The sequence below is a fragment of the Stegostoma tigrinum genome, chromosome 9 (genome assembly GCF_030684315.1).
Source record: "Stegostoma tigrinum isolate sSteTig4 chromosome 9, sSteTig4.hap1, whole genome shotgun sequence".
NCBI classification, from domain to species: Eukaryota; Metazoa; Chordata; class Chondrichthyes; order Orectolobiformes; family Stegostomatidae; genus Stegostoma; species Stegostoma tigrinum.
The window spans coordinates 20,938,115-20,953,578 of record NC_081362.1 but is presented as its reverse complement, the minus strand read 5'-3'; the positions used below and the strand labels follow the sequence as shown (position 1 = coordinate 20,953,578).

The window sequence follows — 15,464 nt, the reverse complement described above, 5'->3', positions numbered from 1 at the left end:
TTGGAGGACACTTACCCAAAGATCAGCAACTGAATGTTCTTTACCTCTGAAGTGTTCCCCGACTAGGTGGGAACGTTGAGCACAACACGACACAACCCTGTCCCGGCAACCTCTGCAAGACATGTCAGATCATTGACGTGGATAATGCCATCACGTGCGAATACCACCCACCATGTACACGGTGGATACTCATGTGACTCAGCTAAGGTTGTCTATCTCCTATGCTGCATGCAAGGATGCCCTGATGCAGGGTATATTGGTGAGACCATGTAGATGCTACTACAATGGATGTACACCATGCAACAGTTGCTAGACAGGAATGCTCCTGTCTGTCGGGAAATACTTCGGTGGTCAAGGATATTCAGCCTCCGATTTTCCGGGTAGGCATCCTCCAAGATAGCCTTTGAGATACACAGCAAAGCAGCATGCCGAGCAGAAACTGATAGCCAAGTTCCGTATCCGTGTAGATGGCCTCAACTGTGACCTTGGATTCATGTCATGCTACACGTGACCCAACCACACTTCTGTATCTATAAAATCTTGCTCTCTGTCCTGTTTTGACATCATCACTTTGAGATGAAGTGTTATGATCTCTACCATAATTCGTTGATACAGTTTTGGATTACTTATTACTTTGGTTAGACCCTCGGCATGCAACTCTTCTACCTATTATGTTATTCCAGCATTTGGTTTGTCTCCAGCGCTACCTTATTTTTAATTGGATTGTATGTCATCCCTTCACTTGCTATTCAGCTGTTGACACTTTACTCACAATGTATAACACTTCTGTTCACCTGCAGGGACTTATTATTTGACACTCCTCCACAACATTTGTATGATCTTTTGATCTCTCTGTCATTGATTTCTTCATCCATAAATTCTGTATCTGTGTGCTTCTCTCTCACTTCACCTAATGAAGGGGCTACATTCCAAAAGCTCGTGATTTCAAGTCAGGTGTGGAGCTGGATGAACACAGCAGGCCAGGCAGCATCTTAGGAGCGCAAAAGCTGATGTTTCGGGCCTAGACCCTTCATCAGATTTTCTGATGAAGGGCCCAGGCCCGAAACATCAGCTTCTGCACTCCTAAGATGTTGTTTGGCCTGCTGTGTTCATCCAGCTCCACACTTGACTTGAAATCACAAGCTTTTGGAATGTAGCCCCTTCATTAGGTGAAGTGAGAGAGAAGCACTCTTTGTACTCTCTGATTCTCCAGCATCTGCAGTTCCCATTATCTCTGATTCCAAGTAAACCTGTTCAACTGCAACATGTTGTCATGTGACTTTAGATACCGTTTTTATAGCATGGAAAGAAACCCTTCAGCACATAGTGTCCATGTCAGTCATCGTCATATTAATCTATCCTAATCCTATTTACCAGCACTTGGTCCATAGCTTGGTATGCTTTGGCATTACCATATAAATACTATTAAAATGTCTTGATTGTTCCTGCCTCTACCACCCTTTTGGTCAGTGAATTCCAGATACCCATTACACTCTTGGTGAAAACATTTTTCCTCATAATCCTCACTTAAAACTGTGACTCCCTATTATTGACCCCTCTGCTATGGGGAAAATTTCTCCCCATCTACTTTGTGCTTCAAAACTTTGTACGCCTCATGCAAATGCCCCCTGCATCTATCTCCCTCTCGGGAAAACAAACCCAGCCTATCAAGTTTCTCTTCATAGCTGTGTTGTTCTAGCACAGGCAACATTCTGGTGAATCTCTTCTGCATCCACTCTAGTGCAATCAAATCTTTCTTGTAATATGGTGCTCAGGACTGCACACATTTTAAACTGCAATGTATACAGGCACAACCTGTTCAATGATTCTTAGTGAGAAAAGCCCTTCATTTTGGAAATTTGTTGAATTAACCTCTGAGCTGCTTCTAAGCAAATGTCTTGTGTTTTTTCCCAAATAAGAGACCAAACTGTACTTTAGATGTGGTCTATCCTATAAATGGCAACATTCCAGTTGTCTTCCTAATGATTGCTGTTCCTGCATTCTAAATTTTTGTGACTAATGTTTCAGGGCACCACTAACCTTCTGCACCTGAGTTTTACAACTTTCTTCTGGATATAATTAGTGTATTGCTTTCATGTTCCTCCTACTAAAGTGGAAAACCTCCCATTTACCCACATCTAGCAGGTTTTTTTGTGCCTCGCACTCAAGACGCACACATCCCTTTAGTACATGCTCTTTCTCCTCTTGACAACTTAGCTGCCTACCTATCTTGGTGTCTTTCGCAAATTTAGCTATTATATGTTTGGTCCCAGGTGGTCAACTTCCAGAGAAGTGAGACTCTTAGAACAGCATATGTCAGTGACTGATACCACTGTGCCCAAGAGATTACTTTTTCCAGACCTAAATTTATAACCTTGACTTGATCTTCCTGTGTAAATGAATTTGGGTGAGCTAAATGACCTTCCACAGCTGTCATGATCCAAAGAAAAAATAATTGTTTCAATCATGCAATTGAAAAGTGTGCAACCTGAAATGCAACAGGTGTGGTTTGATTTTCTTTCAGTATTTGAAGTATGACATGAGATTTTAAAATTTTGCTATATTTGCGTCGATTAACAGTTCAGTTGTTTGTTTTTCAGTTGTTAATTCTTTTTCCATTTGCTGTTGTCAGGTTCAACAACAGGTACATCCCAAACTTGCCTCTACTGAGGATGCCTTGCAATACATTGAAGAGCTAATCCTACAGTTGCTGAGCATGCTTTGTTTAGCCCAACCTCGTAGTGTTCAAGATGTGGAGGTGAGGTGATATTGCGTTAAAAGTACTTGAATTGCATCGGGAGATCCAAATCTTTCTCTTTGTGAAGCATTTAATTGCTCATCTTGACTTACATTCATTTTGCAGTGAAGAAGTTATTTGGGAGAACCTTTTCATTTTATTTCATAAGTTAGCACTTTTCTTCCATTGTCTTTGCTTTCAATTCAAACTTGTACAGTTCCCCTTTTCTTCCTTTTACCTTCCAACCCCCAGGCTCCATCTAATACTCTTCTTTACAATATCATTGTTCTTTTTCAGTTCAGCCATGCTGGTGTTATTGATTTCTCCACCCTCCTAGTTTCAAAATGATACTCCTGTATTCAGCATGACACCTAACTCGTACACCAGTTACTATCTCCTGTGTCACTGAAACCATGACAGAAGATGCAGCTATGAATCAATCAATATTGTGAAAGTTCCACCCTACAGTAAATTAATGTGAAGATAACAGAAGCACAAACAAGCATTTCAACTGGAGTAGGGTTAAGGTACAGGTGAAGCTGGGTGATCATAAATGTGGATAGGCTGGACTTAGTAATGAAGCAGCACAATGTAGGCTTTGCAGCTTAGCTCGGGGTGGACAGGATTGCAGAGCTTTCAGGGTTTCCCAAAATGATAACCGGGAAAGGGTAGAAATTGGTAGTCCTTTAAGTTATTGTCTTAGCTAAGGTAATCTGTGTGTATTTTTGAAGCTGAGCCTGTGGCTTTAGATGTTGCTAAGAGCAAACAGATAGGTGAGTTGAAGGCAAATATCTTTGAGGAAATGAGTAGAGCATTGGAAACAGAAGCCATTGCCAAAGGTTCTTTTGGCCCAATTTGGGTAGGTGAAATGGTAATATTGGAAGAGGCGGGCATGGCTGGGAGATAACGGGCAGAAATTGGAGAGATTTTTTATTTAAATCTGCAATCAGATGATGAGATATAAAGTTAAACGTGGAACAAAAACAAAAGTTGCTGGAAAAGCTCAGCAGGTCTGGCAGCATCCGTGAAGAAAAAAATCAGAGTTAATGTTTCGGGTCCAGTGTCCCTTTTCAGAGGAAGGGTCACCGGACCCGAAACATTAACTCTGATTTTTTTTCTTCACAGATGCTGCCAGACTTGCTGAGCTTTTCCAGCAACTTTTGTTTTTATTCCTGATTTACAGCATCCTCCGTTCTTTTCGGGTTTTGTTTTGAAGTTAGACGTGGATCCTTTTCCTGATAATGTTGCATTCTGTTAATAAACAGTTGTTATGTGCTGTTTGCCTGTTAACCCACAGTCCCAGCCAACACTCTGTTTATATGTTTTCGATCAGTCTGTTTGGATATGATAGGACACACACCCAGAACAAGTCGGACTTGTAACTGGATCCTCTGGTCCTGAAGTAGAGACATTACCACTTCACCACAAGACTTGCCAACTCAAGTTATTCTCTAAACGTGACTCATGCTACTTAGCCAAACGTTGGCCTTCATCTGAGTCGATATTTTCTAATCAATCTGTTAGAACATAGAACAGTACAGCACAGAACAGGCCCTTCAGCCCACAATGTTGTGCCGACCATTGATCCTCATGTATGCACCCTCAAATTTCTGTGACCATATACATGTCCAGCAGTCTCTTAAATGACCCCAATGACCTTGCTTCCACAACTGCTGCTGGCAACGCATTCCATGCTCTCACAACTCTCTGCGTAAAGAACCTGCCTCTGACATCCCCTCTATACTTTCCACCAACCAGCTTAAAACTATGACCCCTCGTGCTAGCCATTTCTGCCCTGGGAAATAGTCTCTGGCTATCAACTCTATCTATGCCTCTCATTATCTTGTATACCTCAATTAGGTCCCCTCTCCTCCTCCTTTTCTCCAATGAAAAGAGACCGAGCTCAGTCAACCTCTCTTCATAAGATAAGCCCTCCAGTCCAGGCAGCATCCTGGCAAACCTCCCCCGAACCCTCCCCAAAGCATCCACATCCTTCCTATAATAGGGCGCCCAGAACTGGACGCAGCACTCCAAGTGTGGTCTAACCAAAGTTTTATAGAGCTGCAACAAGATCTCACGACTCCCAAACGGGTCTCTGAAGCAGGTGGGATTTGAACATGAGCCTCCTCACTCGGATGTAAGGACACTACCACTGCACTATAGGAACCTCTACACATGTTTAATCAATCTGTTTTGACACATTTTCAGAGCAGGCAGACTGGAGTACAGGACTTCTGGTCCAGGGTTAAGGACACTACCAAAAATAAATTTGAATTAGTCTGTTCAGAGATATTATCGCGTACTTCTGGAGCAGGTGAGATTTGAATTCGGGCCTTATGGCTCCAAGAAAGCAACAGTAGATATTACCCAATCAACCTGTTCAGAGTTGTTATGACGTACAGCTTGAGCAGTTGGGACTTGAACCCAGGTCTCTTGGCTCAGAAGTAGTAGGGGTCACTATCAGTGCACCACAAAAGACTTTCACCTGAGTATCTTAGAAGTGTAATTACATAGCAGCTAAAACACCTGGACCAACCTCTATCCAGTAAGGTCTGGAAAGTAAGCCGGGAAAATTGGGGAATTGTAAGATGAACACCCTTGTCCCTAAAAGTTTTATAAATCCAACAGTTACAGATCCATCAATTGAATCTGTGCTGGGAAAGCTTTCAAAATGACATTTCAGGATCAACTTAATGGTCATCTGGACAAATGGACTCTTGAAGGGAAGATAGCATAAATCTAAGGACATATCATTATGTTTAACTAATATGGTTGAATTTCTTTGTAACATATTTGAGTGTGGTGTGATTTTTGTCACCTCTGTCGATTTACCAAAGGTGTTATTAAAGTGCTATGTCCCAGGCTTACCGGCAACTTGAAATCCATGTAATGAAAGAGGTGATAACAGTACTGTTATCTAGTTAGCTGAGGGATAGGAAACCATAATGGTAAACAGTTATTCTTCAAATTGACTGCTGTTCAACTATGTTAATACCTGGACTTAGCAATATAAAGCATAATTTCAAAATTTTAGATGACACAAATCTTAGAATAAGATTTCTTGTGAATTAAGAACTGGATGTTGATAGACTTGAGGAGGGCATGGATTGGTAGAGTAGGTGGGTCTGATAGAGAAGAATTTAATGTTGAGAAATGTGAAGCGTTTTACTTTTCTGGTGGGAGGAGTAGAAGTAATACAAACTAAAGAGTACAATTCCACAGTGAGTACAAGGATAGAAATACCTAGGCACACATGAACTGTCATAAACTGGATGAACCAAATGGTTACTTGTTCTGTCAACTAACTATGATGTGAAGTAAGAAGGAAGAAAGAGATGGGGACATCTTGAGGAGAAGGTCGAGATGAATGTTAGGAGGTCCTTAGATAATTTTAAAAGTGATTTGAGAGGACTGAAACAGAGTGAGATGCTCAAAGAAGGAAATAGTACCACTAAACTGGGGAGAACAACCAACATGTGTCTTGGTGATGAGGGCCACATCACCATTGATGTTTATTGACACTAACTGCTTCTGCTTTTTCCTGCCTTAAGTAATAGCTGCTGAAGGATTTCCTCTCAAGTGCCAAATTACCTCCCATTTAACTATTATTATCGTTCATCAGGCTTGATCTCCTTTTATGACTTCATTTCTGGCAGTACACTTTTCAACCAAGGTTGCTGCCTTAATGAATTGCCTGTTTCCCTCCTTTTAATATTTTAAAAATTAGAACCTGTATGAAAAACGTCTGCATTGAAACAGTTATTCTTTAATTTGCTGCTGCCTTAAATTCAATAAATTAGATATATTGCCTTCACCAGTATTTTTTAGGTCTGTGAACCAAGTACAAATTTTGTTGAAATTTTCAAATCTATGGCATAATTTCAACTATGTTTTGGGATTATTTAAATTTATGTTAAGATTCAAATGTTTCATTTGATGTATGGTTTCTGCATTAATGGTTGAAATGCACAGTGGTCTGCTGGCAATGAGAATTGCATGATACCATGAAGCTTGGGATGTGCTGGGGTTTCAGAGAGGTTTTCACATCTGTGAAGCTATGATTATGTAGTAATTCTGGTTTAACCCAACAAATCAGTTAATTGCTACATATATTAGCACTTAAAGTGGTTCATACATCCAAGAAGAAACATCTGCTTATTTAAGAATACTGTTACTTGTACTAGAGCCAGACACTCCCCTTGAGACATGCTGCATCAGCATTTGATTCAAAATGCCTCATCTTGAAGATGTAATACAGTTCAGCGTCGGTCACATATTTGTTTTGACTGTACTACTTATTAACATTTATTTCAATGATCAGATGCTTTCAGAATAGTATCAATTCATAGCAGATGTGAGACCTTCTGAAGACAATTTACCATTTTTTTCCTCCAAATTCTGTAAGATTGTATTTCATTATTCAAGAAGTTACTGCATGTGCCATAATTTATGAATTTATCACCATTGTCGATTTTTAATTTTTATTTATTGTATCAATGCAGTAGCTGTAACAAACATGCAGACTGAATCCAAAGTCGTAACCTGGAGGCTATGTGAAGTTAATTCCCCAAAGGTTGACTTTGAGCTTGGTAGTATTGAGCAACATTGCGGAGAAAAGTCACTTTAGTCATCCAGTCAACACAGCATTTTGCAAGAGCACAAATTCAAAGAGAAAACTAACATTTATCCTGCATGCAAGGAGAGTGCTGATTGGTTGACAAAGTGTGCAATGATAGGCAGTGACATTGCCATGGAGAATTCAACGATTCATGCTGATTGCCCTTTAACAGTCAGGTTTTGTTTAAATTTGAAATCAAACAGGTTGATCTATCCTGAAGAGTACAAGATGAGAACATTTGACAGAATGTATTTTTTTCAACAATACTAGTGTTCTGTATAATCAAATGACTGTTTAGCACTACATTGTCATTGGGCTTAAACTTCCCGGCTTCTCTATTTGTTCCTGTCCACATTATATCTGTCTGATTTAGTATTGACACAAATTTGATCAATATTGTTTAGGCAGTGCAAGGAAATTGTCTTTAAACATCAGAGAACTAGCCTCTGAGTATTTGTGTGCAGGGAAGGATGGCTTGTTGAGATGAATATTAAAATTTTCAAATTAGTATTCGGAGTAAATTAACATTTGAATATGTTAATAAATATCAGTGTTGTGCGAGTGACGAATGACTGAAATCACAAAATACAGCTTTATTGAAAATCTCTTTCTAGGAACGTGTGCAGAAATCATTCCCACATCCAATCGACAAATGGGCCATTGCTGATGCTCAATCAGCCATAGAAAAACGTAAACGTAGAAATCCTCTTTTGTTGCCTGTTGACAAAATTCACCCTCTTCTAAAGGTAAGATTTGCAGTGTTATATTTATGATTTTTAGAACACTTGGGAGTTAAATTTAATTAATGGATGAGGAACTTGTCAAGGAGTACTGCTGTTGTGGCTGCGGTATTCAGCGACTACCAGGCATTAATCATTGAATCGTCCTAAATTATTTTGTATTTAGGCAGGCCTAAAATGTTGTTTTAGGTTTATAATCCAAGTTTCTTCCTTTGTAGAAATTCTGTTTGTTATCTGTCATATTTTTGGAATAAAATACAGTTTCCACTATGTTTACAAAGAGGCTCAGGAGTTGTTGGGAAGTTCTTCACTAGTCGACCCAAAAGGCAAAAGCTGCAAGAAATGTGAATTTTATTGTAGTTTTTCTTTGTCCCTGGTCTGCTGTCCAGGATATCTGACCACTGGGCATAACCATGATAACTACACTATGCAGTTCTGATTGTATTCCCTTAAACATTCATCTTCCAGGGAAAGGGTGGAGTTTATGCAATATCTGTGGGATGGCATCGATGAATCCTAAAACTACTTCTATTGCATTCAGCCACAATTGGTAGTTGTGTTTCTGTTTCTGTGTCAGTCTCCATTTTGTCCTTGTGCCTCAGTGTTCCTGAGACTGGAAGGTTTGAATTAAGGGGAGAGGCTGGATAGGTTAGGAGCATAGGTGGCTGATGGGTGACCTTCTAGAGGTTTATAATATCATGAGGAGCATACATAAGGCAAAGAGCCAAGGTTTATTCCCCAGAGTAGTGGGGTCCTAAACTAGATGGCATAGGTGAGAGGGAAGAGATTTAAAAGGGACCTAAGGGGCAACTTTTGCACAGAGGCTGGTGCATATATGAAATGAGCTGCCAGAGGAAGTGATGGACATGGGTATAATCGCAACATTTAAAAGCTATTTGGACAGCTATATGGATAGGAAAGGTTCAGAGGAATATGGAGCACAATAAGGCAAGTGGTATTAGTTCAGTTTAGGAAACCGCTCAGTATGGACGAGTTGGGCCAAAGGGCCTGTTTCCATGCTCTATGACTCCAGAACTAAATTGGTTTGCATATTGGCTACAATTTTTCTCTTGTCTTTGGATTGGAATCCAATGTTGTGACATGTAGGAAGTACTTGTTTTGCAGTTAGTAAAGGTGGAATTTGCTCACCAATTTGTTGGAATGGGCATTGTTGCTCACTTTGCAGATGACAGAAAGATAGGTAGTGTTGAGGAAGTGGAAAGGTTGATAAAGACTTGGACAGGTTAGGAGAGGTGGAGGGAGAAACTTGGCAGATGGATTACAATATGGCCAGGTGTGAGCTTTTGCACTTTGTTAGGAAGAAGAGATAGAGACTAGTTTCTAAATGGGGAAAGACATCAGATATATGAAGCACAAAGGGACTAGTGAGTCTTGGTTCAAGATTCTCTTAAGGTTAACATACAGATTCAGTTAGGAAGGCAAATGCAATGTTGGCATTCATATCAAGAGGGCTAGAATACAAGAGCAGAGAGGTACAGCTGAGACTGTAAAAAATACTAGAGTCCAACCGCATTTGGAATGCTGAGAGCAGTTTTGGGCCCTGTATGTCAGGAAGGATACTGGAGGTTGTCCAGAGGAGGTTACGAGTATGATCCTGGGGATGAAGGACTTCCCATATGAGGAGCAGTTGAGCACTCTGAGTGTGTACTTGATGGAGTTTAAAAGAATGAGGAGGAATCTCATTGAAACTTACAGAATACTGAGAGGCCTGGATAGAGTGGATGCTGAGAAGATATTTCCAGTCCTACACTAGACTAGGATCTGAAGGCACAGCTTCTGAGTGAAGAGCTGACCCTTTAGAGCTGAAATGAGGAGGAATTCCCTCAGCCAGTGGGTAGTTAACCTGTGGAACTCATTGTTGTGGAACGCCGTATATGTCAAGTTCATTGAGTGTATTTAGGATAGAGATAGGTCCTTGATTGGTAAAGGCATCAAGGGTTACAGGGAAAAGACTGGAGAATGGGGTTGAGAAACATATCACCCATGATCAAATGGCGAGGCAGACTCAATGGGCCAAATGGCCTAATTCTATCTGATGGTCTGAGGGATAATCTGCTCATTCTTGAAACGTTGACCTAGCTGGACAATGCATTTTCTGTGTCAAATTCAAAATCTACCACCGTGAATGACAATGCAGTGGCAAATGTGCTTTAGATTGGGCCCATTTTGATATTATTCAGAAGGGTATCCCATTTTGAGATGTGTCATTTGTGCAGAATCAAAATGCTGATTTACTCGCTGTTGGTTCAGACACCCCATCTTAACTCATAATATGCTACAGTCAATTAAATATATTTTCTCATCAACCTGTCCAGTGGAGCAGGTGAGATGTGAACCCAGAATTCTGAGCTGAGAGATAGGGCTTCTACCTCTGGGGTCAGAAACCCTCAGGCAATGAAACTTTTTTTTTAATCCACCTGTTGAGAGACCTTATTGCACACTAATGGTGCAGCTGGGACTTGAGCCTGGGTCTCTGTCTCAGAGGAAGGGACATGACCATTCCAGTAATTGTTTACACCTGTTTCTCTGTGAAACTGTTCTTTTGAATTCTGTGTGGACTCATTGTCATGTAATGCCAGTGGTCCTGCTCTTCGGTGGCTGGGATAGTCAATTGACTCAAAGTCAACTGAATGAAACGAAAGACTTAGGAAGAGGAGGTTCTGTCCTTGGCTGAAGGTCAGAATGCAAGGCACATGTTTCTTAAATCCGGCAATTGAAGAGAAAGATTAACGATTGTGCAAATAAGGCAGTGCACTAAAAGAAAAATGGCATTTGTCAGTTCATTATTTTGCCTTCTGTAGAGAAAGATAAATGAGGCTCATGAAATAAGCGTGCCTTTATGACCATTGGTATGGGCAACATCTGAAAGACACCAACCGTTGAACCAGAGCAGAAAGGAATATTTTGGGTGTTAACAAGACATTACAAACAGTCTTCAGTTTGTAACAGTCTTCATACAAGGCTACATTATTGCTGCTGAATATGACTGGGGATGTGAGAAATGTTTCTGGAGCATGATGCAGCTAACAATTTCCAATACCAGGTATTAATATAGAATGATACCTAGTCTTGCAACTGAGGTCATGCAACATGTTCCCAAATTTTAAGAATTCCGCACCCCCTACCAACTATCTCCACCACCAACACCACCAGATATCCTGAGCCCTTAAACCCAAATTTCTCACTACTGATACAACAACAGAAACATTTGGAACTCTTATTCTGTTTTGAGACATCCTCCTATTAAGCTGTGGGCTACTAAAGTCTGACTCTAATAAAAAGAAACATCAACCTGAAGCAGTAACTCAGTTTCTCTGTCCACAATGCCTGACTTCCTGAGTATTTCCAGCGATTTGATCAGTATTTTGAGTATCCTAGTGGCTAGCCTGGAGACTACTGCCTCCAATCTTGTGCCCCACACAATATCTAGGATTGATCCACCTGTCAATTTCTCTCTTCATGGTGACAAAGGCGTCATTATGTTATGAAGGGTAGGGATCTTGAACAGATACACTCCAAGGGAATGTGTAAAATAATTTGAAATTTTATTGGAAAACTAAAACCTCTTAAGAGCATTTCCCCAAATTAGTTTGTTTGTTGATTCTAAAATTAATTATGCGCAGTTCTTCAGAAAATAAACTCCCATCCAAACCAGCAGAAGCTAATAATCACAGTAAACTCCACTTAGTGTCATTCTGCACTCAAAATGTTTTCTCCACAGATGCTGCCAGACCTGCTGAGATCCTCCAGCATTCTGTTTGTTTTAGATTTCCAACATCTGCGGTATTTTTGCTTTTAATCATAGATTCTCTTGTTTATTGTCTTATCACTTCTTTTTAAAATAACTGTAAAATGTGAACATGAACCAATTTATTTCAAAAAAACCTCAAGTCATTGTACCTTGAGAATTTTGTTTCTGATCTTTGTATCTATTCCAAATCTAGAGTGGTAATACTCTGAATTGAAGAATGAACGTTGAAAATCTGTTTGTTTCTTGGGTTCAATATTTGATTGTTATTTTGCTTCATCTTTCAGGAGGTTCTTGGTTACAAAGTCGACCATCAAGTTTCTGTTTACATTGTTGCAGTATTGGAGTACATATCTGCTGACATACTTAAGCTAGCAGGCAATTATGTACGAAACATACGGCACTATGAAATCACCCAACAAGACATTAAAGTGGCTATGTGTGCTGATAAGGCAAGAAAATATCCATTTGCTAACCAGTTTTTTTTTGTTTTACTAATATTCTTTATTTACTCTATGAAAGCCATGCTTTTCACTGACAACGAAGGAAATATGATTTGTTTGGTTGATGGAAATCTCTTACTTAGTCTGGGGACATCTTACTACCAACCAGCAAATGCAGTGTCTGTCCTTAGACCTCTTTTCTCCTTACCATTGAAAACACCAACCATTCCTTCTCGATGAAGCTGTAATTTATGAGTATAAATTCAAATCTAGTGTCCTACATTCACACTCAAAATGTGTCTCCCCGACATGGGAGAGACCAAATGCAGATTGGACGATTGCTTTATGGAACATATCCATTCAGTCCGAAAGCGTAACGGTAGCTTCAGGTGGCCGGTCTTTTAAATCTTCTGTCTTGCTATCACGTTAACATTGTTACACTCTGCATTGTCCCTGTAAAACTCCATGGAGGGTTGAGGAACAGCAGCTCACCTTTCACTTAGGCACTTTACAGCCTTCTGGGCTTTATATTTGAGTTCAGCAATTTCAGACTATTATCTCTATGTTTTGTTTTTGATGCTGTCCTGTTAGCAGTATATCTGCTTGAGATGCATCTTTTGCTTCTTTGTTTCTTTATCTTGACCCATCACCATTCACTTTTGCCCTGCAAGAGATGAGCTATTGGGTTATTTAATTCCGCCTGACTTTCATGCAGTCACAAACCTTGCTGTGTCCTGTGTTTTCCCCCCTATCCCTTACTCAAAATCTATAACCTTTCCCAGTACTGTTGAAATGTAAACTCTGTTTCTCTACACAGATGCTTCCATAATTGTTGAGTGCTTCTGGCAGTTTTTATTTTTATATTAACGAACAGAATCTGTTCTGAACTGCAGACACTGAGACCAGCTGTGATCAATCAGCTGTCTATTCATTCATGCTATTTAACTTATATCCCTAAAGCAGCCTCAGATCAAATGGGTATATCTTGAAACTAAAATGCTTGCCAAGGTGTCCAATTTCATCCTTTCCAGGACAAACCACAGCTTTATTTTGGGATAAAAAGAGGTTTCAAGTTTTTCTCAAAGCATCAAAGGCCATCACTGTAGTGGAGAAACTTGAATTCTCCTGGAATGCCAGACAAACTTTTACAACCATATTTTTATTGTAAATAAAGTACAGAATTGCTTTTTTTCTATTTTAAATGTTCTTAAATATATTGATTTTGTTTTGGAATATGCTTTTTCAACCTCAAAGCAATACTCCTCTGCCTCCAAGGCCCCTCTTTGAACACCAGTAACATAATTAGTACTTCAGAACTAAATCCCAACATTACATTAAGAACCAGTGATTCAAATAAACCACGTGACACAAGGGAAATTGAGTAAGAAACATTATTTATCCAACCTTATCACCTTTAGTGACTAAGGCCATCCCCCTTTCATCCTTTGCACCCCGTCTTAATTCAAAGACACAGGTACCCAAACCTGATTCATTTGCCTGTTAAAGAAGCATGCCTGTGTAGGCTTCAACTGGGTGCTCAGGTTTCCTGTTACAGTTCAAAGATGTGCAAGTTATGTGAGTTTGCCATGCTAAATTGCCCATAGTGTTCAGGGATGTGTAGATTAGGTGCATTAGCCACAGGAAATGTGGGTTTACATGAATAGCATCATGGGTTGGGTTTAGGTGGGATGCACTTCGGAGGCTCGGTGAGCAATTGTTGGGTCAAATGGTCTGTTCCCACATTATAGGGATTCTACGGATTCTGTAAAGCACATTGTCAATATTTTATTACGTCAAATTGAAGACATTGAAGAATGCATGACATCATATCCAGCTAAATATGAAACAGAGATGAGCAAGCCCCGTCTTTCCCCCAACGTTGTATGGCACGTGCACTTTGTCAGTGTATCACCCAGTATGATTGTGAGCGACACAGCAGATTCAGTCTTTGAACCTTGCTGAGTTAGCCAGTCTGAATTAGGCTGGCAGCTACAATTTAGGCTGAAAGCTCCTGTTTCTTCATCTCAATGTGAAATCTCAATACAGGTTACTGCCTTATGGCACACTCAGACCAGAAGCTTTTGTTTTCAGCACCACATTCTTGCCCCCTCCAAGCCATCGTCTAAGCCAAGTGGCCAGCTACCCAACTCCATTTCAAACAAACCAAAGCACTTGAATCTACAATTCTGGTAGTAAGAACCTATTCTCACTGTTTTATTTGTTAGAAAACCTATTAACACATAAATGATCAAAAGACCGACCAAGATAAATCTATGATATACAAAGTAATTTTTATGGCTGCATGCTCATCATGTCCAGCCTGCACACAAATAGTCTTTTTATATCTCAGATTTGGACTTTTACATTCTCCTCAGTTTGTCTGCATAGATGAAATTATCTCATGAGAAGCCGCTGATGGGACAAGCCAACTCTCAGAACTCCCCAGGTTAAAAACTTCTGCTTAGTTAATTCAAGCTTACCAGCATTATACAGCTTACGCTTTGTCAGGATAGCTTTTTCTTTGGCCGGGAAAGATGGATAAATGTGAAAGTAGTAGAATTTGGTTTCAATTTCTATTGATTCAAAAGGCCCTATGCTGCTATAATGTTCCTGTAAATCATTGTCTGTGTCATGGTATATATTTAAGATAATAGATTTTTAACCTCTAACACACTGTTTACGTAACTGTAGAGCAAAATCCCAGATCAGAACTAGTTGTATTGCAGGCTGTTAAGTATTCCATTTGGTTTCAATACAAAGAAGACCTCTTATAGGTTAAAGTTGACATTTTGTTTCTTAGTGTATACTTTTAAAAAATAAAATAGATGCTCAGATATTTCATGAAATGGCAGTGATAACTTACTTTGTCATCTTCTAAAGATTATTGGGTTTACCAGGCTTTGGTTTCTCTAAAATAGAGAAAAACATGGTGACCAATCGAGTAAGGTAATATGTTTTATTGTTGGCCATTTCAGAATATTGTCTGAAAGCTCACTCTCTTGTTTGGCTCAACTTGTACATTGAGTACCAATTTGCCTATGCTTCAGTTCAACTTCACAGTACTTTATTAACATTGAGCTAACACATTTAAACTTTATTTTAATATTCCATATCCCACGTAAGCTTTAACACTAACCAGTAGCAAAATTAATGCCAA

General features: G+C 39.7%; 1 protein-coding gene across 2 annotated transcripts in view; it reads left to right on the top strand.

Annotated features, from left to right (window-relative positions):
* Positions 1-15,464, top strand: part of LOC125454752 (son of sevenless homolog 1) — a 248,421-nt gene that overhangs the window by 148,400 nt on the left and 84,557 nt on the right. For both annotated transcript variants that reach the window (XM_048535905.2, XM_048535904.2), the window contains exons 2-4: positions 2,633-2,758; positions 7,970-8,101; positions 12,152-12,316. In XM_048535905.2, coding sequence (XP_048391862.1) covers positions 2,633-2,758; positions 7,970-8,101; positions 12,152-12,316 — 423 coding nt within the window. The remainder of the gene's footprint in view (positions 1-2,632; positions 2,759-7,969; positions 8,102-12,151; positions 12,317-15,464) is intronic.